Source organism: Dama dama, chromosome 29 (assembly GCF_033118175.1).
Source record: "Dama dama isolate Ldn47 chromosome 29, ASM3311817v1, whole genome shotgun sequence".
NCBI classification, from domain to species: Eukaryota; Metazoa; Chordata; class Mammalia; order Artiodactyla; family Cervidae; genus Dama; species Dama dama.
This window is the reverse complement of record NC_083709.1, coordinates 35,685,481-35,707,248: the sequence shown is the minus strand read 5'-3', so window position 1 is coordinate 35,707,248 and position 21,768 is coordinate 35,685,481. Positions and strand designations below refer to the sequence as shown.

The 21,768-nt window shown below is 42.5% G+C and overlaps 1 protein-coding gene across 2 annotated transcripts in view; it reads left to right on the top strand.

Annotated features, from left to right (window-relative positions):
- Window positions 1–3,354: 3,354 nt before the first annotated feature.
- SH3GL2 (SH3 domain containing GRB2 like 2, endophilin A1) overlaps window positions 3,355–21,768 on the top strand; it is a 216,570-nt gene continuing 198,156 nt past the window's right edge. Inside the window, exon 1 of one of the 2 annotated variants that reach the window (XM_061132257.1) lies at window positions 3,355–3,495. In XM_061132257.1, the coding sequence (XP_060988240.1) occupies window positions 3,451–3,495 (45 nt within the window). In that variant the 5' untranslated portion in view covers window positions 3,355–3,450. Of the gene's footprint in view, window positions 3,496–18,451; window positions 18,530–21,768 lie in introns of those variants that run through there. The other variant, XM_061132258.1, reaches the window with a different exon arrangement.

Here is a 21,768-nt window from a genome sequence, read left to right as displayed (position 1 = left end):
TGCTCTGTGATGATCCAGAAGGGTGGGATGGTGTGAGAGGTGGGAGGGAGGTTCAAGAGGGAGAGGATGTATGTACACCTATGGCTGATTCATGTTGATGTATGGCAGAAACCAACACAATATTGTAAAGCAATCATCCTCCAATTAAAAATAAATGTATTAAAAAATAAAAATAAATAAATTAAAAAAAAAAAAGGAATCTGGAGATCAACATGGTGGGCCTTACAGACAAGAGTAAATGTGCCCTAGGCAAACCACTGCTGGGACCTGATTGACCTCACATTATCGGTTTGTCCTGGGTGCTGATGGATCACTAGCCCCACTTAACTATCAGCAGGACTTTCATCTTTCCCTGCCTGATGTTCTTGTGAAACATGGACTGCCTCTTGCTCTGACATTCCTTTAGAATTTCCTATGGCTCCCCAGAGCTAACTCTAATTCAGTTCAGTCACTCAGTCCTGTCTGACTCTTTGCAACCCCATGAACCACAGCACACCAGGCTTTCCTGTCCATCACCAACTCCCGGAGCTTACTCAAACTCACGTGCATTGAGTTAGTGATGCCATCCAACCATCTCATCCTCCGTCGTCCCCTTCTCCTCCTGCCCTCAATCTCTCCCAGCATCAGGGTCTTTTCCAATGAGTCAACTCTTTGCATGAGGTGGCCAAAGGATTGGAGTTTCAGCTTCAAAATCAGTCCTTCCAATGAACACCCGGGACTGATCTCCTTTAGGATGGACTGGTTGGATCTCCTTATAGTCCAGGGGACTCTCAAGAGTCTTCTCCAACACCATAGTTCAAAAGCATCAATAGCATCTTCAGCGCTCAGCTTTCTTTATAGTCCAACTCTCACATCCATGCATGACTACTGGAGAACTCTCTCTAACTGGTAAGGAAAACACAGGGTCAGAGGTCAGGGTAGGGTCAGTGCCTGGAGTCACCCTTCCTTCTGACCCTCAGGCCTCGGAGCTGAGTCTGCCCACTGCTTCAGTGAGGCTGCAAAGAAGAGAACACACCTCCCCAAACTTCAGTGAGGCTTTTGTAAGAACATACAGGCCAGTTCATGGACATCTAATGACAAAAACTAAAATACACATGGCAGGAAATAGAAAGTCTCCCATCTTCTTCTGAGAAACGGGAAAGCATTTTCTCTTTTATGCACTAGTGAGGGCAGACTAATTTTGTCGCAGTAACCACCCTAGACTCAGTGAATCGGAATGACTCAGGTTATTCCTCACTCATGCTAAATGTCTTTTGAGACCTGGCTCTGCTTCGTCCCACTCTGGATTCTGGCTGACAGACCACAACCACCTGAGATACTCTTAGGGAGGGGAAAGGGCTTTGTAGCATCTTGTTCCAACCGCTAAATTCTCTACCAAGAGGTGACCGTCACTTTCCTCTCTAACCCACTAGTTAAAACTTGTCACAGCACCCCCACTTAACCACAGGGGATTTGGAAAATGCAATTCCACCTTGTATCTGAAAGGTACATAAACATCAGGAATGACTCTCACTTTGGAGATCTGCTCCTTTTGCCTGTTTCACTTGGCAGCCTGAGATCAGGAGTTCATGTGCTCTTGTTGCTCTGCGACCTGCCACTAACTGCTTGAGTCTGCCTTTATTAGTTTCAATTCACATTATCAAGGGCTGTGATTGGTAGATCAGCTGATGTACAAGATCATCTTATATCATCTGTTTGCCCTGTGCCCAAGCGGCCTGGCTGGAAGGGTGCGGGCGGGGTCTGTGGTTCCTCCCAGGTGGCAGGGGTTGAAGAGATAATGCCAGGCATCCTCAGTACTCCTATTCTGCTGTGCTGTTTCTTACTCATTCTTGGCAGTGTCTCTCACCTTGGCTTCTGCCATTCTGGCTTTTTCTCCTTATAGCTTTTGGTTCCCACATGGGGACACAATTCAAGTTCTTCCCTATGTGCTTCTTAGTCCTAGAAAAAGCAGATCAAGTGGTTAATGACCAGAATACAGAAGCCAACTAGTGCTGCTCTACCAATTCATCTAGTTATAGCAGAGTTTCAATTTTTTTTAATTTGGTGAAAGTCACATAATATAAAACATACTATTTTAACCATGTCTAACTGTACAGTTCAGTGGCACTAGGTACATTCACATGGTTGTGTAACTCTCATCATTCATCTCCCAAGGTGTCACCTTCCTAAACTGAAACTCTGTCCCCATTAAACACTAACTCCTGATTCCCTCCACCCTCCCACTCCTGGCCCCTGACACCTACCAATGTACTCTCTGACTCTATGAATTTAACTATTCTAGTTAACTCATATAAGTGAAACAATATTTGTCAAGTTACAATGGTTTTGCTTTAGCCCAATCACGTATACGTTGTTACATATGCAGTATTTGTACAACTTTGATTCATGCTTTTTTATATTATATAATACTTATTTAATTAATTTAAAATATTTATTTACTTATTTGGCTGCCATAGGTCTTCATTGCTGCTGGGTGACTCAGTAGTTGCAGTGCTTGGGCTTAGTTGCTTGCTGACATGTGGGATCTTAGTTCCCTGAACCTGTGTCCCCTGCATTGGAAGATAGATTCTCGGCCACTGGATGAGTGGGAAGTCCCAGTGCTTATTTTAGATTAAATCCTAAATCTACTGTCATAAAGGAATGTCATAGTCATATGTTTTTATAACTGTAAACAGAAGATTAAGTGTTATTACTGTAATAATATCCTACTTCAATTCTATTTACCTGACCAGCTTTAAGGTTTAACATTTTTTTCATCTTCTTTTTAAGTCATCAAATTGTGTCAGATCTAGAAAAAAGAAAAACAAACACGAAAAACAAAAAAACCCCAGCACTGGTGGCTTTCCCCAACGTTGAGGAGGCTTAAGGGATAGCGAAACCAGGACAGTGAAATGTTTTCTGTGACCAAGCAAGCAAGGAGCAATGACTTATTCATTACCCCAGAGAGAATACCACTCCTTTCCAGGCTGCAAAGAGGGCAAGCTCAAAGGGCAGGAGGGTAGGCTTAGGCAGCGCCTCTGCGGCTACCTGGAAGCCAAGCAAATCACCTGAGTCTTGCGGGAGCCTGGGTTGCCAACCTGCAGCCGCCGCTGCGCAGTCCGCGGGGCACGCGGACACTCCCGGGGCTGCAGAACGCCCTCGGCCCTCTGCACACTGCCGGCCGGTGCGAGCGCCCAGGTAGCGCGTGCCGCAGCACCTGCCGCACCAACCCCGCGCCCGGGGCGGGGCTTCCCGCGTCCCCTTTAAGAGCCTGCATCCCCCGCCCCTGACGTCAGGGTGTCTCTCCGCACGAGCCCGCGTCCCGCGCAGCTCCGCGCCCCCGCGCCCACAGCCCCGGCGGCGGCACGACGAGCGGCGGCCTGGCCAGCGCGCCGCTCCGCTCGGTCCTCCCGCCCGGCTCCGCCGCCGCCCGTTCCCTGCACCGCAGCCGCCCGCGCGTCCTCCAGCACCATGTCGGTGGCCGGGCTCAAGAAGCAGTTCCATAAAGCCACTCAGGTAAGGCACCAGACAGGTGCGCCGCGGGGGCGGGCCCGGGAGGAGCCGCGGGGGGCGCTGGGCGCCCGCAGCCGGCCGGGAGCCTGGGGACCCCGGCCCGCGCCGAGCCTCCCCCGGCCTCGCCCCGCATCGCCCGCCCCGCCCTCCGCGGCAGCGACCCGGGCATCCCGGGGCTCCGTCCTCCACCCCCGGCTGCGGGCGGCGCTGCGGGCTTGCACCGGTCCCGGGCGTCCAGCCGCCTGGCTCAGAGCGACGCCTCCGCATGGCCCAGCGCGGGCGCCGCAGGGAGGGGGCCCGGCTGCCCGGGCGGCGCGGCGGGAGATTATGTAAAGTCGCCTCTTCCCTGGTGACCTTGCGGTGTCGGTGCGCCCGGCTGTCCCGGGATGTGCTGGCACGAGAGGTGGCCCTCCCTCGGGGTGGCTGCGGAGGTGCCCGCGGTCTGCGCTTCTCGCTTGTGGTCTCGGAATCCCTCCTTCCACAGAGGCTCCCGAGGAATGGGAGGTTGGGGCTTCCTTCTGGAAAGCTCATGCATTAACTTTTCCTTGGAGAACTCGGTCGTGAAACTCCTTTGAGGCCAAGCCTCTACCGACAACAGTCTGCTTGCCTTTAATTTCCCATGGGTTTTGCAGCCTTAACATTACCAAATCATCATGTATTTCAACGTATTATTTTTAGTGAGCCCTTTATGTTTTGGATGTGCCCATCTTTATGGGGTTAATAAGCTGTGATTATAATAAAACTTAATTTAGATTCTAATCATTTAAGTCTCACTGGGCTGAGTTGAAAAGTCATACATAGGAAAAATAAGAATATACTTATAATGTGACCTATTTCTTATATAATGAATATGGTTACTGTTTTTTTTTTTTTAACCCTCTGAAACAGTTCTAGTTTAAGAGGTCTTAAGCTAAGAACTTTGTTGCTTTCTTTAAGTATTTCTCCTAATTTAGCCTTAAATATTTTTTCATAGATTTGCCCATAATTAATACTGAGCTTTCTCATCATTTTTTAGAATCTCAGATCTAGTGAGGTTTTCCAAGGCTGCCACAATAACAGTTCTATTGTAAACCACCTCCAGAGAAGGTGAGGGTTATGTTTTACAGAATTTTGGTTAAGTTACGGTGACAGACACAGTGTGAAATGCATCCTCTGTGTGCCCATGTGCCATCTCTGTCATCACAGACTTGCCTTTATAGAACCCGTTATATTTGTCAACTTGAGAAATGGAGAGAACTAAGACTATTTTGGTAAAAAAAAAATACCGTTAATGTATTTTTGCTTTATCACCTTGGATCTTTCTGGGACCTCTGTGCCAGAAATATTTGCAAGTAAAGTGCATTATTGATGTAATTTGGAAGGTTTCTAATAACTGTATACTTCACATTCCTTCAGGGTTACAGAAGCAGCATATATTGCTATCTATAAATTATCAGGCAGGACTTCCTTGATGTCCCTAACCGTTTTTATTTCCGGTACTTGTCATTTCTATAAAGCACCCCGATCCCCCTTGCCCCCAGCACCAAACTGACCAGCACAACACCTTTTTTCCACTTTGATGCTGAAGACTTCCTTTATAAACCTTGGTGCCCTAAAAGGCAGTTAAGAACCTTGACTTTGGAGTGGGAAAGGCTAAAGATTGACCCATCTCTGCTGTCTGCGACCTTCAGCAAGTTATTTAACTTCTGAATCTGTCCTTGCTAGAATATGGAAAAGAACCATTTCTTAGAATTGATATAAGGACAAATGAGTTTGTAGAACACACATAGAAAGTGTTCAATAAATTATTATTAAAAATAATTTTTATTAGCATAAAATACTGACCTATATTAATAATAATGAGACATGAGGAAATCCTAGCATCTAGGATTTCTAGCTCTGCTGCCTTAACAACAACAACAAAAATAATCAAGCCACTCCATTTTAGCTAAGTTATGTGCAACTCTGAAATTCAGAATAAAAACTTGAATTGTGATATGAAGGAACTTCTTAGAGCCTCGGAGGAGGTCTGTTCATAATAAGATGAGATTAGTATCTACCACACTGAATCAAGACCCAGAATCATTGTGTCATTTTCTTTCTTTTTGTTTCTTGCTTTCTTTTTTTTACTGGAAAGGCTTTCATTTTAAAGGTGAAGTGACATGCAGTCCCTTGTCTATAACCTAATGTAGCACAGTCTGAGAAAGCCCAAGGCAAATGTTTTTCTTCCTGAGCACGTATGGGCATTTTCAAGGGCTTTTAAAGCCAGTGCTAATGTTTACATGTGACAAAGATATTAAGGGAAATAGCCATGTCCTACTTTTAAAGCCATGCCTTCCCCACTCTCCTCCCCCACCATACATTCCATGTACCTGATCTTCTCTACAGAGGAAACTTTAGACCTAGAATTACTTCCTTTTGAGAATGGATATGCTAGATTAGATACACTGTGTTTATTAGTGAAAGGCTCCACTTCAGGAACATTTCTCTTGTTTCTGTGAAGTCGAGCTTTTTGCTTGTGTTTGTGAGGGATGATATTTGCATTAATAAAGCAGTATAATTTTCAGTGTTTACCCACTGATTGGAAATCTGATTAGATGTGTCACCACTGTTTTCTTGGTTTGGACGTGACTATTTCTGCCTTTTTGCTGACAATTATTTTCATCTCTGTTCTTTAAAGGTTAAAAAATGCTTTTGCCAAATAAATTTTATTAAAGGGGAAAATCCTTTAAGCTTGAGAACATGTTAAAATAGCAAAAATTGATCATCTTTTTAACTTGAATATGCTTTATTATTTAATTGCTCATAAAGATATAATTTATCATGCAATTAGAATAAATAAGATACACCTTTCTAAAACTATAAAATAGGGCAAATAATCATTCATTATTCTACTTTTGTGAGTTTTATGCATATTGAAATTTCATTCTAGCAAGAGTAATGCCATTTCTCCCCCCCCCCCCCCCATTTGTTGGTTTAAACCAGCAGCAGATTAGGTAAAAATAGCTCTCCAGTTCCATTTAACATGCTGTTCTTACAAAATCTGTGCTTTTTTTTTTTTTTTTAAAACATTATCAATCATTTGGTAGGGACATATCTTGCTGTACAGTGAAGTTTCTTCAGAGTATAATTTTAGGTCTCTGTATTAGTTTGGTAGGTTGCAACTAAGTGTCACTTTGTATCAACAACAAAGTTATCAGTATCTGAGTGTCTTTAACAACATAAATTTGTTGTCTCACCCTTTTGAAGACAAGGTGTCATTTGCAACAAAGTATCACAAACTGAGTGCCTTAAACAACATAAATGTATTGTCTCACACTTCTGAAGATAAGGGGTCAGGTGTCAGTCCGGCTTGCTTCTTCTGAAAGTACTATGCAAGAATCGGTCCCAGGCCTTTCAGTTTCTGGTGGTTTGCTGGCAGTCTTTGGCCTTTCTTGATTTGTAGACATCACCCTGATGTGTACCTTCATGTTCACATTGTGGTCATCATGCCTGTTTCCAAATTTCCCCCTTTTGTGGACACCAGGACAATAGGGTGGATTGGAAGTCCAACCTATTTGATGGGTATGACCTCATCTTAAGTAATGACACTTGCAAGACCTTATTTCTAAATCAGATCACACTCAGAGATACTGGGGGATAGGACTTTAACATATGAATTTTGGGGGTGGTCATAAATAGTCCATAACAAGTCCTTATTTTCCTAAAGTATTCAGTTTTCTTCTAAACATTGTATTTGATTCAATGTAAAAGGACAGCTCACTCTGTAAATAATAACTATTTATTGCATAAAAAGAGATACGGTGGTTGGTGCTGGTTTAGTCACTAAGTTGTGTCCTACTCTTGTGACCCCATGGACTGTATGTAGCCTGCCAGGCTTCTCTGTCCACGGAATTTCCTAAGCAAAAATACTGGAGTGGGTTGCCCTTTCCTTCTCTGGGGGGATCTTCCAAACCCAGGAATTGAACCCAGGTCTCCTGCATTGCAAGCAAATTCTTTACTGACTGAGCCACCAGGGAAGCCCAAAATGAGATATGCTTTCTTCTTTTTGGGCTTCGCTGGTCGCTCACAGGGTAAAGACTCTGCCCACAATGTGGGAGACCCAGATTTGATCCCTGGGTTGGAAAGATCCCCTGGAGAAGGAAATGACAATCCACTCCAATATTCTTGCCTGGAGAATTCCATGAACAGAGGAGCCTGGTGGGCTACAGTCCATGGGGTTGCAACAAGTTGGACACAATTGACTGAGTAACACTGGCTTCTTTTCAATGAGTTTGGTTAGTATACATACCTAGCATATTTCAAAAGGATAAAACATATTTGATTAGCCTGTGTTAATTACATATGATTTAGCCTGGTAGTAATTATTGTCACATTCAGATTCTTCAGCTGGAAACATTTAATTACATTGGTCTTTTGAGTTTTTCTGTTTTAACTCATTTCTTCATGGCTTCATCACATTTAAAATGCTGTGTTTTATATAGATGTTTTCTCTGGAGAATGTTACATGAATCTGTTTATGCATTTGTTGATTCAGCAAGATTTAAAACTGGTTGTTGTTCAGTCACTAAGTTGTGTCTGAGATTTTGCAACCCCACGGAGTGCAGCCCTCCAAGTTCCCTTGTCCTTCACTATCTCTGAGTTTGCTCAAATTCATGTCCATTAAATCGGTGATGCTGTCTAATCATCTCATCCTCTGCTGCTCCTTAAAACTTAAAAATACTTTAAACCTGGTTAAGGTATTTAATTAATTAGCTATGATTTTATCTGAGTGAGGCTCTCAGTTCCTTAATTGCCTGCTGTAAGCTGTAAAATCTCTGCTGCTTTTGAAATCTCAAGTATGGCTCATCTCTATTCCTGCATCCTGTCAGTTTCTTAGCCTGGTGTCCATAATAGACTGCAGAGGGCCTGTTTATTTCCTGAAATTATGCCACATTTTATGTGTGCATTTTTCTGCGGGAGATTGTCCTTAGCCTACTACCAGCTTTTTAAAGGAATTCCTAGTCCCTAACTTTCTTCAAAGGGATTCCTAGTCCCTAACTTTCTTCCTCCCAGAATAAAAAATACATTGTAAGAAATTGATCGTGTCATCAGGAGAGAATGAAGTGGTCTTATAATACCTTCCTCCATTTATTTATTTATTTATTTTTTACTGGGCTTTAGAATGTCTGATCAAAAGGCAGATTTCTCTTAGTGAATTTTAGGCTCAATCATATATTTTTTAAAAAAATTTCTAGAGATGTCAGAATTGAATGGGATGTTTGTGAGAGTGCCAAGCTTTTATAATGAAGATAACTTGAACCATGTTTTTAAAAATGTTGTTAGGGAGCTCTAACTTCCTGATTGTTTTTTGTAGTTGTTGATGTTCAGTTACTAAGTTGTGTCTAACTCTTTTCAACCCTGTGGACTGCAGCACGCCAGGCTCCTCTGTCCTCTGCTATCTCCCGGGGTTTGCTCAAGTTCATGTCCTTTGAGTTGGTGGTGCTGTTAATATCTAATCATCTCATCCTCTGCCATCTCCTTCTCCCATTGCCTACACTCCTTCCTAGCATCAGCGTCTTTTCCAATGAGTCGGCTCTTCCCATCAGGGGGCTAAAGTATTGGAGCTTCAGCATCAGTCCTTCCAGTGAATATTCAGGGTTGATTTCCTTTAGGATTGACTGCTTTGCTCTTCTTGCTGTCCAAGGGACTCTCAGGAGTCTTCTCCAGCACCATGATTTGAAAACATCAGTTCTTCGGCTCTTGGCCTTCTTTATGGTCCAACCCTCACAACCATACATGACTATTGATATACTTGGCAAATGGACCTATTGAGTATTTGAATGTGTTGACTGAGAATAATTTTGCTTGAGGCTGAGATTCTTCTTCTTTTTTAAAAATAATTTTATTTATTTTTATTTTTGGCTGTGCTGGGTCTTTGTTGCTGTGTGAGGGCTATCTCTAGCTGCAGTGATTGGAGGCTACTCTCTAGTTGCAGAGTGCAGGCTTCTCATTGCCATGGTTTCTCTTGTGGAGCATGGGCTCTCCGGTGCTGGACTTCAGTAGATGGGGCATGTGGGCTCAGTAGTTGTGGTTCCCAGGCAGCCTGTAGTATCTTTCTGGACCAGGGATGGAACCTGTGTCTCCTGCATTGGCAGGTGGATTCTTTGCCACTGAGCCACCAGGGAAGCTCCTGAAATTCTTTGTGATAAAAGTGTTTGTTTTTGACATGGTTATATTTATGCAAGGGCTCCCGCCACCCCACAGTGATTCCTGAATGTTTTAAATTGAGTTTATATGAATTTTGGTTTCAATCTACTTGGAAAATTTAAAGTACCTTCCAAATTAATTATAAATACCCTTGAAAATGGTAAGACTTGGTTGGGTAATATGGTGACTGTTTTGGGAAGAAATGTGATTTTGGAGGGAGGACTTTATATTGGGCTACTTCCGCTGGCAGAGAGGAGTCCATTCTGCAGAGCCCTTGTGCTGCATGAAGGTGTCTGGAGCCCTGGGCTTTCTTATGAGTGGGCAGTCTGAGGAAGTAAGCAGAAGGGAAGACTGTTGATAAGTGAATAATGAGAACTGTGAGGTGAGTTCAAGAGCAGCTCCAGGGTTTAGAGTGGTGGGGCTTTCCTGGGGATGAGCAGTCCTTCAGATGGCCAGATAGGCAAGAGAGTAGGGGGAAGGAAATCAAAGGATGTCTGTGGCTTTCCTTTTTCCTCTTTTCTGTTCTTTTAATCCTTTGTGCCCTTGTCCTATATTTTTTTTATGCGATTATCAGTTGAGTGTGAACTTAAGTAGAGAACAAGGAGGTTTAGGAAAACAAAGTTTACTATACTCACAGGTCCTGGAGAGAGAGAATCACTGCAAACTGAGAGGGGGCCACATGGGCGGGGGACCAGGAAAGTGGGTTCAGCCCAGCAGGTGGGGAGCCAAGAGAGGAGACCCATGGACAAGATGGACAAGCACCTTTATGGAAGGTCGGGATGGAATACACAAGAAAAGGCATGAGGGACTCTCCTTGATGCATGAGAATGTTACTGGGTCACAGGCAGAGAAAGGACCTTGTGGTCAGGCCCACCTTATCACATGGGTGCACTTAGTCACCTGGGTGGGGTGCTCACAGCTTGAGCATGTGGGGATAGTGAGGGAGCAGGAAGCAAAATATGAAGTTTAAAAAATTTTACAGTGCAACCTCTCTCTATTTTTTTTTTTTTTTTGGTGTGTGTTTGTGGTTTAGATTTTCTTTACTTCCCTAATCAGTTTGGAGCCCAAAGTTTAAGAGTGATTTATATGGTCTATGATGGATAGTAAAGACTAAGAAGAGAAATATGTGTAGCCACAAGTTTTAAAATACTTTGTGAGGCATTTTATGTTGTGAGACCCTGCCAAGTGTTCCTGCAGACTATCAACAAAATATATTCAAATGATGTGAAAACCTCAGCTAAGTCTGATGCTTTGGGAAATAACTTTACTATTTATGAAGATTTTACATCTAGTATAGCTTCTAAATTCTGAAATGATCTTTTCCTTGCTTTGCTCTAACCTCTCTCCGCCAATTACATATGGTATGATGACTATGGAGAAGCTATCCTTCATTCTTTGGAACCATTCAGCTCCTAGGAGATTTGCTCAGAAAGATGGGCTCAATAAAGGACAGAAATGGTATGGACCTAACAGAAGCAGAAGATATTAAGAAGAGGTGGCAAGAATACACAGAAGAACTGTACAGAAAAGATCTTCACGACCCAGATAATCATGATGGTGTGATCACTCACACTCACCTAGAGCCAGACATCCTGGAATGTGAAGTCAAGTGAGCCTTGGGAAGTATCACTACGGACAAAGCTAGTGGAGGTGATAGAATTCCAGTTGAGCTATTTCAAATCCTAAAAGATGATGCTGTGAAAGTGCCTGACTCAATATGCCAGCAAATTTGGAAAACTCAGCAGTGGCCACAGGCCTGGAAAAGGTCAGTTTTCATTCCAGTCCCAAAGAAAGGCAATGCCAAAGAATGCTCAAACTACCGTACAATTGTACTCATCTCACACGCTAGTAAAGTAATGCTCAAAATTCTCCAAGCCAGGCTTCAGCAATACATGAACCATGAACTTCCAGATGTTCAAGCTGGTTTTAGAAAAGGCAGAGGAACCAGAGATCAAATTGCCAACATCCGCTGGATCATCGAAAAAGCAAGAGAGTTCCAGAAAAACATCTATTTTTGCTTTATTGACTATGCCAAAGCCTTTGACTGTGTGGATCACAAAAAATTGTGGAAAATTCTGAAAGAGAATACCAGACCACCTGACCTGCTTCTTGAGAAACCTGTATGCAGGTCAGGAAGCAACAGTTAGAACTGGACATGGAACAACAGACTGGTTCCAAATAGGAAAAGGAGTTCGTCAAGGCTGTATATTGTCACCCTGCTTATTTAACTTATATGCAGAGTCAGACACAACTGAAGCGACTTAGCAGCAGCAGCAGAGTACATCATGAGAAATGCTGGGCTGCAGGAAGCACAAGCTGGAATCAAGGTTGCTGGGAGAAATGTCAATAACCTCAGATATGCAGATGACACCACCTTTATGGCAGAAAGTGAAGAAGAACTAAAGAGCCTCTTGATGAAAGTGAAAGAGGAGAGTGAAAAAGTTGGCTTAAAGCTCAACATTCAGAAAACTAAGATCATGGCATCCAGTCCCATCACTTCATGGCAAATAGATGGGGAAATAGTAGAAACAGTGGCTGACTTATTTTTTGGGGTTCAAGATCACTGCAGATAGTGATTGCAGCCATGAAATTAAAAGTTTGCTTACTCCTTGGAAGGAAAGTTATGACCAACCTACACCGTATATTAAAAAGCAGAGACATTACTTTGTCAGCAAAGGTCCATCTAGTCAAGGCTATGGTTTTTCCCATAGTCATGTATGGATGTGAGAGCTGGACTATAAAGAAAGCTGAGAACCAAAGAATTGATGCTTTTGAATTCTGGTGTTGGAGAAGACTCTTGAGAGTCCCTTGGACTGCAAGGAGATCCAACCAGTCCATCCTAAAGGAGATCAGTCCTGGGTGTTCATTGGAAGGACTAATGTTGAAGCTGAAACTCCAATCCTTTGGCCACCTGATGTGAAGAGCTGACTTACTGGAAAAGACCCTGATGCTGGGAGAGATTGAGGGCAGGAGGAGAAGGGGACTATGAGGATGAGATGGTTGGATGTCATCACTGACTCAATGGACATGAGTTTGGGTAAACTCCGGCAGTTGGTGATGGACTGGGAGGCCTGGCCTGATGCTGTTCATGGGGTGGCAAAGATGACTGAGCGACTGAACTGAACTGAACTGAGCTGATTGTCTAGCCTCTTCTGAATTATGGTATCTGATAGAAATAGAAGTATCTTTCTCATAATTCAAACTGAATGTATGAACAGATCCTCATTGGAGGAGTTGAAGTGATATCTTAGTGTCAAGGTAGGCAGATATGGTTTGCCTTGCTTTTTCATGTACAAGAAGCATCATCCACAGTGAACACTCCCACTCGGCAAAGGGAAGAATGGGGATCATGGCCTGTGTGCTCCATGACAGTGGTGCCGCCTGCCGAGTAAGCCTCGTGCAGTGCCCAGCCCCTACAGTAGAGGACGATCCTGGGCTTCACCCTGTTTCTGCAATCTGGGAAGAACTCTCTTGTTCTCTCTCTCATTTGGCCAAATTTAAAGAGAGTGACAAGGAGTGTGGCCTCTGGATGCTGCATAGATTCTTTAGTTGGCTTCCTGTTTATTTAAATTTGGTTGTCACTTTACAGTCCCAGGCTTTTAACTATGAACTGCTTATGGCTGATTTGACTGGTGACATTTCTGCAAACCTCTGAAGGCTTCTTATCAGTTTTCTTCTTGTCATTCCATCTGCCACTTACCACATGGAATCTTTCTCTTATCCATTGGATCCATTCAATCTTTGTTAGATCTCAATTTCAACCAGTACATTTGGTTTTTGTTGTCTGCACTTTGAAAGATGCTCTGATGCTTTGGTTTAACCAACAGGTCTTAATGGATCTTTGCTCCTCAAAGCTCTTTTTATTCTTATCTCCTGTTTTTTGCTTCAGGAACCCAAGATAGAGTTCTGCCATCTTTAACACATAATTTTCATGGTTGCCAAAGGGAAAGAGTGTGTTGGAACAAGCATGGAGATATTCACGGGCCAAACCTGGAAGAGGAGTGTGGTTGGCAGAATGTTAAGACCTTCAGTGACCCTCCCTCTAGTACAGGCCCCTCCCCGTTGCGTGTAGGTCAGCCTGTCACTATGGAAAGATGTCTCCTGAGATTATTCCTTTATATGGCAAAAGGGAGATTACACAGTTGGGATTAATCTAATCCCATGAGCCCTTTAAAAGAAGAGCATTTTTTGGGGGGGGGGTGAGGGGGAGCTAGTGGCAGAAGAGGAGGTCAGAAAGGACTGGCGGTACTGTTGCTATTTAAAGATGAAGGGGCCTTGTGAGAAGGAGTGTATTTACTCTCTAGGAGCAGAGACAAGCTCTTGGATGGCAGCCGGCAAGGAAACAGGGACCTTCTAAGGTCCACAGCCCTGAAGAACTGAATTCTGCCAACGATGTGAATGGGAGACTTCTTCCCAGAGTCTGCAGAGAGGAGCCCAGTCTAGCTGACAGATACCCTGCGGGCTCATGAGACTCTAAGCAGGGAACCCAGGCAAGCTGGCCCAACCTGTAGAAGTCTGAGCTAACAAATAGCTATTGTTTTCAACTGTTAAGTTTGTAGTAATTTGTTATCCAACAACAGAAAACTAATAGAAGGAATAATCACTTATGTTTGTCTTCAGTTGGCTGGAACTTGTAACCTGGCCAAAACTTGGAATGCCTCAATGCAAGGGAAGAAGGGAGGACGCTGGGAACTGTGGTCTCTCCGTGTACCCAGAATGTAGAAGTGGGTGTTAGTAACACATTTATCTGTATGTGTGCTTATGATTGTATATATGGACACGCACATACACATACAATGTAAACACTGACACATAAAATTTAAGTCTCATTTGCTGTCAAGATTTTCTTATTACGTGAGCCTCTTTTAATATGTGCTATATTTTACAGTTTCCCCCCTATGTTTAGTTATTGATATTTTTCTCTGGTGAAACACAATTTTCTTTTTGTAGTCCCTGATCAGTCTTAAACAGTGAGGCTGTTAATTACTTTCTGAGCATCCTCTTACTTGGTAGGCTGGTAGCATAGTGACAGTTTTATTAACTTTGGAATGGAGAGGCTGTAGAACATTGAAGAGTTTTTTGAATTGTCAGTTTCCAATAAGGCATCAGGGAATCTTTACCAGTGAGAGCAGAGTGCTTGACTGTTCATCATCTGTCTGTTTGCTTGTGGAAGGCTGGTGCCAGTATAGATACAGGGAAATGCCCTTATCTTGTACGGGCGCATTAGACAGCCACATGGGAGTTTGAAGTTGCTCATTAAGTGGTTGTTGAGAGTTCCAGATGCCTGTGGCACGCTTTGTGTTGTTCGTCAGTGATGTGTTTGCTTCACGCTCTTTGGCGTGACTCGGGGACCCAAAGCCCTGAGTGGTTTTCTAGGTGTAGTAGGTGGACAGTGCCAGACATCTATTGGAAAGGATGAGGTCTTGCACCCTAAGGTGTCCCGTGAGGACTTGGTGTCATTGGACAGCTTGGTCCAGGAGAGAGAAGTCAGACGCTCTTTGCGTCTGAGTGAAGTAACCTAAAGGTGATGTATTCTGTAGGAATTGATTGCAGAGTGGGTAATCACCATTCTCTAATTGTCCAGCTTTCACCTTTGTCATTCCCTGCATTTACAGCTGCTCACTGAAGTGACAGGGGTGCTTCTTTACGTTGCGTGAATGCTGGCCATGTTTATTTTATTCCTTAAACTGCTCAAGTGGCTACTTCTGGGCAAGAGGCATTTCAAACCCAAACCTTTGGCTCTGCCTGGCCGCTATCATGTCTGTAGACTGACTGACTGAAGTGCTTTCTGGAGATGTTCTGTTCATTACTGTTACCAAGATTTTACTCATGCAAATTAATATCTTATTATCCAGAGATTCTATTCTACTTCTTAATGCTCAACATTTCACTTGAGTACTGTCTCCTACTCCACTTTTTAATTAAGTTTAACAAGCAAGTTTGTTTTTCATTTAGCGCTCTTCTGTCCATGGCATCCCTTACTCTCTGTGCATCTTTGGCCCTTTTGAAGTTCACAAATCCAAGTTCTTTAGATTTTCTACTTTTTTTGGCCCTTACTTTTATCATAAATCCAAACCAGAATTTCCAGAGAGAAGCTTATAATGCTCATCATCTATTTCTTCTTTAACTTTTTTGATACAGACATGGAAAACTCCTTTTTCTTAGCTCCAACAGAAGCTAGAAAAACTTATAGTTTACAAAATTTAAATTGGTCGGCAGGTATTTTGTGATAATTAAGATGCATTTAATTCATTTTTTACAAGCTCTTTCAGCTACTTTCTATGTCTCAGGAAATGTGCATTTAAATCTTTTAGGTACATATTAACCATAAATCACCTTATATGAAAGAATATGTTCTAAACAGAAAACTTATCAAATCTCTGTATCAGTGCATTTGTCTAAATATGATTACTGTTACTCTACTTATATGAAGCAATGAGTTATGCTGATATCATGTGATGTGTATTTGCTTGCCCTTTATAAATTTAAATTATTGCTGTCTGCTGATTGCTGCCAGGAGTGATTCAGATGAATTTCTATAGGCTCTTCTGACTTCTGTAGGCTTTTTCCATAGGTTATTGCAGAGTAATTTGACTATTCCCCATACTTGACATTCATTTTTATCTTCATGACTTTTGGGCATCTTCATTCATCTTTAGTTTACTGACTTTAATTTAAAAATGAATCATATCACTTTGATAGATGGAAAAGCCACATTATGGTAAATAGAGATATAGGAAAGTACCACACAAAAAAGAGAGTTAAGTCCTACATACTCTTCTTGCTTGAGTAAATCTGTGAGCTTGAAGTTTATTCTGCTTTTGTTAAAACAGGAAATTAACAAATATTAGGCAAGCAGTAAATATCCTAACAACACACTGAAGGCTTTTTCCTTCAGAACGATTGTAAGAAGACTAAAGCAGATGACATCTTCATTGAAGGAATCTGTTATTGAGGACACAAGTCTGCACCAACTGTGTTGTTTAAAACTTGCCCCCTCCCAAATTTCACTGCATAAATGGTTGACTCTTTTCTGACCTTCAGGGAATTTTCCACCCATGATGTGATTTGATCATGTATCATAAAAGGGAAGTCGTTTGTTTAGAGCAGCAGTGAGTCATCTGTGCTTAATGTTCAGAAGGGAGGCAGAGGAATGCTTCAGGAGGAACTCTTGAAATCATTCAGAAAGTGGTGAAAGACTGGCCATCATTAGTGTGGAACATGATCAGTAGGGGCCAGGGTTTAGGAGCTCGGAAACTTCAGCTGTCCTCCTGGTTTTCCCATTCTGAGGACCTGTTAGACACTGGACAAATTGCTAGTCACTTAATTTCATCTCAGCCCCCACATCTCCCAATTCCTAAGATCCACAGCTGAGGCAAGATGGACATGAATATAGGTTCTGACATTCATGCTGCTTGTCTTGTTCCCCTCTGATTCATATCTGAATGGAGCTATTCATCATCTTTATAAAGAACAACTCTAACTTTGCGCCCCCCCCCCCCAAAACTCATCAGTGATCCTTATGGCTCCCAACATAAAGCCCTTCTCAGTCCCATGAGAAAGTTTGGAGTGTGGTCTGAGGTGTTTTACCCACCTGGTGTCATCTCTCACAGCTCTTTAAGTGTGTGATCGTCTTTTACCTGTTCTCTGTGTACTACCCACACTTCCCTGCTTTTCACCCTTCACACTGTGCTGGCCTCTTTGTGGAAATTCCCCTCCCCTCTGTTCCACTTTATAGTTGACGAATCACTGCTTCTGTTTCCAGTCTCAGCTTGATAATTTCTTAGATACCCTTCCCTCATTTGGCGTGGGTTAAATGCCCTGCCGTGTGTGATGAAAACTGCCTGGCTAGTGTGTCTCTTAAGTACAGGCCTTGGCCACTGCCCTGCTTGTTGGTTTACTTCCTTGTTGATATCCCCCTGGGTGGGTCTTCTTCACTGTTTCCCCAATGCCTGTCCCTTAGTGGGCATTCAGTACATGCTTGTGGAATGAATGCATCCTTCCTGTTTCTTTTCTTTTTATCCATATTTATATATGATTAATGGAGAGGGAGATGGCGACCTACTCCAGTATTCTTGCTTGGAGAATCCCATGGACAGAAGAGCTTGGAGGCCTACAATCATAGGGTCACAAAGAGCCAAACACAATTGAAGTCAGACACAATTGAATTGACTTAGCACATATATGTTTAAAAGGGGTTATTTTGTATATGTATTTTTTTTTTTTTGTATTTTTCTTTTTTTTTTTTTTTATTAGTTGGAGGCTAATTACTTGACAACATTTCAGTGGGTTTTGTCATACATTGATATGAATCAGCCATGGATTTACACGTATATGTATTTTTAAATTCATTTCTGCTTAAAGACACATCACATATTTTAAGAGTTAATTTAAAAGTTAAAATATGCTTTTATAAAATTATAAATTTAAAATAAACTTCTTTAATTATAAAAATGGCTACCATGGCAGTTAACTCACTAACTACCCAAACCAGCCCCATAAGAACATTATTATAACCATTTCACAGATGAGGAAACTAAAGCACAGAGTAGTTAAATAAGTTGCCCAAGGTTACACAGCTTTGGTGGCAGAGTTAGGATTTTTGTCCAGGCTGCCTAGTTTCAGAGCTGATAACTGCCAATAAATCTCAATTATGAGCCCAATGCCAGCCTTAAGTGTCAAACTAAGAGATATATGAAAATATTTAGTAATCAGTAAGATAAAGATGAACACTTTAATAGAAAAATAGAAAAAAATATGGAAAAGCAATACAGCTTTCCCTTGTTATCCACAGGAAACCAGGACCAGGTTGTACCAGGACCTCTACAGATACTAAAATCCATGGAAGCTCAAGTCCCTTATATAAATGGTGAAGTATAGTTTGTCTTCCATATCTGCAGGTTCTGCATCTGTGATAACAGAGAACTGATGGTATAGGAAAGGATTGCACATGGCCAGGATACAGATACAAAAGTCATGGAAATCAAATAGCAGTTTATGACATATACCGTTGTTTACATCAGCATGGATTAAAAGGGCTGATAACATTCTGAGTCAGCAAAGGTGTAAGTGTGTGGGCTCTCTTTTAGTGGTGGGAGGCTAGATGTCAGCAGTTTTCTTCCTTGTAGTTCTGTTTTTAGGACTCTATTTACAGAAATGGGTGAGCTTGGAACACTTGTGTGCACCTTAGTACACCTTTGTAGTTATTGTAGTGAAAAGTTGGAAAGAACCTAAATATCAAGTGATAGGGGATAGAGAAGTAAATTGGCTGTATCACAAAGTATCTATAGCCATGTGTCCATAGACGGGTATTTATCAGTATAGGGAGGTATTTATGATGATTGCTAAGAAAGAAGAATAGGATGTAAAACAGATATGCAGTTGTCTAATGTTGGGAAAAAGAGCTGCAATAATAAATAAAATACTCTGAGAATTAATATGACAGGCACTTTCTATAATGCTGTAAGATTATTTTTAAAATTAACATTTAAACAGTGATTTTTACTGGTCAGTTGGTCTTATCGAGGAGCAGTTTGTCTTTGCGTTTGTCTTTTGTGATTAGATTTTGGTTGTGGTGGCTTAGTCACTCAGTCATGTCCAGTTCTTGCAATCCTGTGGACTACAGCCTGACAGGCTCCTCTGTCTGTGGAATTCTCCAGGCAAGAATACTGGAGTGGGTTTCTATTCCCTTCTCCAGAGGATCTTCCCCACCCAGGGATTGAGCCCGGCTCTCCTGCATTGCAGGCAGATTCTTAACCACTGAGCCACCAAGGAAGTTTTATATATCAGTGAATTTTCTTTCCACTCCATCATCCTTACTTCTTATTCCCATCCCCACTTCCTCAGGTTAACTTAAAAACAAGGAATAGAAGAATCTTACAAGTCATCAGGGGAGCAAACCCAGTTTCCTAGCTGGGAACCATCAGTCAATGCAGGTTTGCTCTGTTTAGCTTAAGAGCATTAGAGCACCTGCTTCACCCTCCACAGAGTCCTAAATTAAATCGTGCTGCTTGGGTTTCTTCTGAATGCATGGCTGCTTTTCCTGTTTCTCCAAGAAGTGTAGAGGCCTCATGGATAAGGAGGCTGCTAATGACATTTGCTGCCATTTCTTAATGACTTCCCCCAGCCCCAGATCCCTAGTCTTATCCTCAGGAAAGACAGTGCCATGGCTTTGACTGTTTTGCGTAACAGGAAGGAGGGCAGGTGGGACATGTCTAGAATTAAAGTGCTTCTGTTGCAGGAAGGGGGACCCTTTCCAGGGCCCGAAACTGGGCTCTTGTCTAACACTCGGGAATGAATTGTCCGAGGAGACACATGTGCTGACAAAGCCAGAGATTTTATTGGGAAGAGCAGCCGGGTGGAAAGCAGGAGGGTAAGGGAACGCAGGAGACCTGCTCTGCCACTGGCTCGCAGTCTTGGGTTTTATGGTGATGGGATTCATTTCCAGGTGGTCTTTGGCCAATCCTTCTAATTCAGAGTCCTTCCTGGTGGCGCCCGCATGGCTCAGCCAAGATGGATCCTAGCGAGAGGGATTCTGGGAAGTGGACGGACACACAGTGTTTACTTTCAGACCTTTCCCAAACTCTTCCTGTTGGTGGTGGCTTATTAGTTCCGTATTCCTTATCAGGATCTCCTGTCATAAAACAACTCGTGCAAATGGTTACTACGTGCCTGGCCGGGGTGGGCGGCTTCAGTCTGCGTGCTTCCCCTACCGCTTCTGCAGCGTGCTCTCGGTCATGGTGCACACTGACCAGCCTCATCCTGCAGCCCCTCTTCTGGGGATCTCCTGGGCGTCTGTCACTTCTTAGCTTCTCAGCAGAAGGCCTGTATGCAGTGCATCCAGTAAAGAAGAATGAAGTGTGGTAGAGATATTCAAAGAAGGTAGACATCCTGAGCGATCTTCATTGAACATGAATACACAATTCTATTAACATTCTTTCATGGGCTTCTGTTGAAGATAGAAAATGCAGAGTTTAAGAAGGCATACATAAAAAGAAAAATAATATCTCCTTCTTTCCACTCCAGCAAAATAGAACAGAATGGAAGAACCATGACCAGAAAACACAGCCTAAGAAATGAGATGGGCAGGCCACTTTCAGCTTCCTCCCAGAGAGGCTTTGCCTGGCAGGATCAACTGGGGCACTGGAGGTTGCTGCTGATTGGGCGCAAATGTGACTTTCTGGGTGGTTTGGCTTTCTCTGGGGCCTGGCACTCTTTAACGGATTCAATGAAAAGTGCTTCAAGCTCTGAGACAGATAGGCTGTGAAGTCATTTCTGGATTAAAGCTTGTTTTTCCAGCCTTTGCAGAATTGTTTTAAATTTCTGGAATCAATATTAGTTTGTAAGTTGGGAAATAAGAGTTGAAGACTCTGCCTCAAGAAATATTATTTTCTGGCACAGTCATTCTGCATTTACTAAATTGATGCTTTACTTGCTGCAGAACTTCAGATTTGGTCCTCATAAGTATTTTTAGACTTGAACATTAAACATATCCCTCCATAAGAGTGAGTTTTGAGTTACGGTATACGTGGCATAATAGAACTTCATTATCTATACATTCTGCACTGTGTGTGCCCTTTTTAGGTGTTTCTCTGAAGAGTGGAAGAATTCTGCAGGATATTTCTCTTATAATTGGGCATTACTGGTGGAAGATGAGGTGTGAGTCTATTTGAGTTGTAAATTTTTTTTAGAGCAGGATATTAAAATATGCTTTAACAAGATACTCAATGAATTGTCTTGATTTTAAAACTTTTAATGCAAGATGCATTCTTATTTGTATCAGTACATTAGTCTCTTATTCCTGAGTGGACTGTTGGAATCCTAAAGTCTTGGTTTACAGAGTACCCATGGACTGGGAAAAGGTGTGCAATTCTGTTTCTGTAGATTAAATTATTTGACTTTCTTTATACTTCTGAATATGACTTATCTTTGACTCATGCTTCATTTAGTAGTGATTTATCACCCCAGCCTAGCATCTCTGCAAGTAGTTTAAGCCCACTTACACTATTGCAGTGGCTCCTAAACCTGGCTGCGTCAGTCACACCTAGCTCCTACTTCGTGTGAATCTGAAATAGATCTGAGGAGGGGCATAGACATTACAATTAAAAA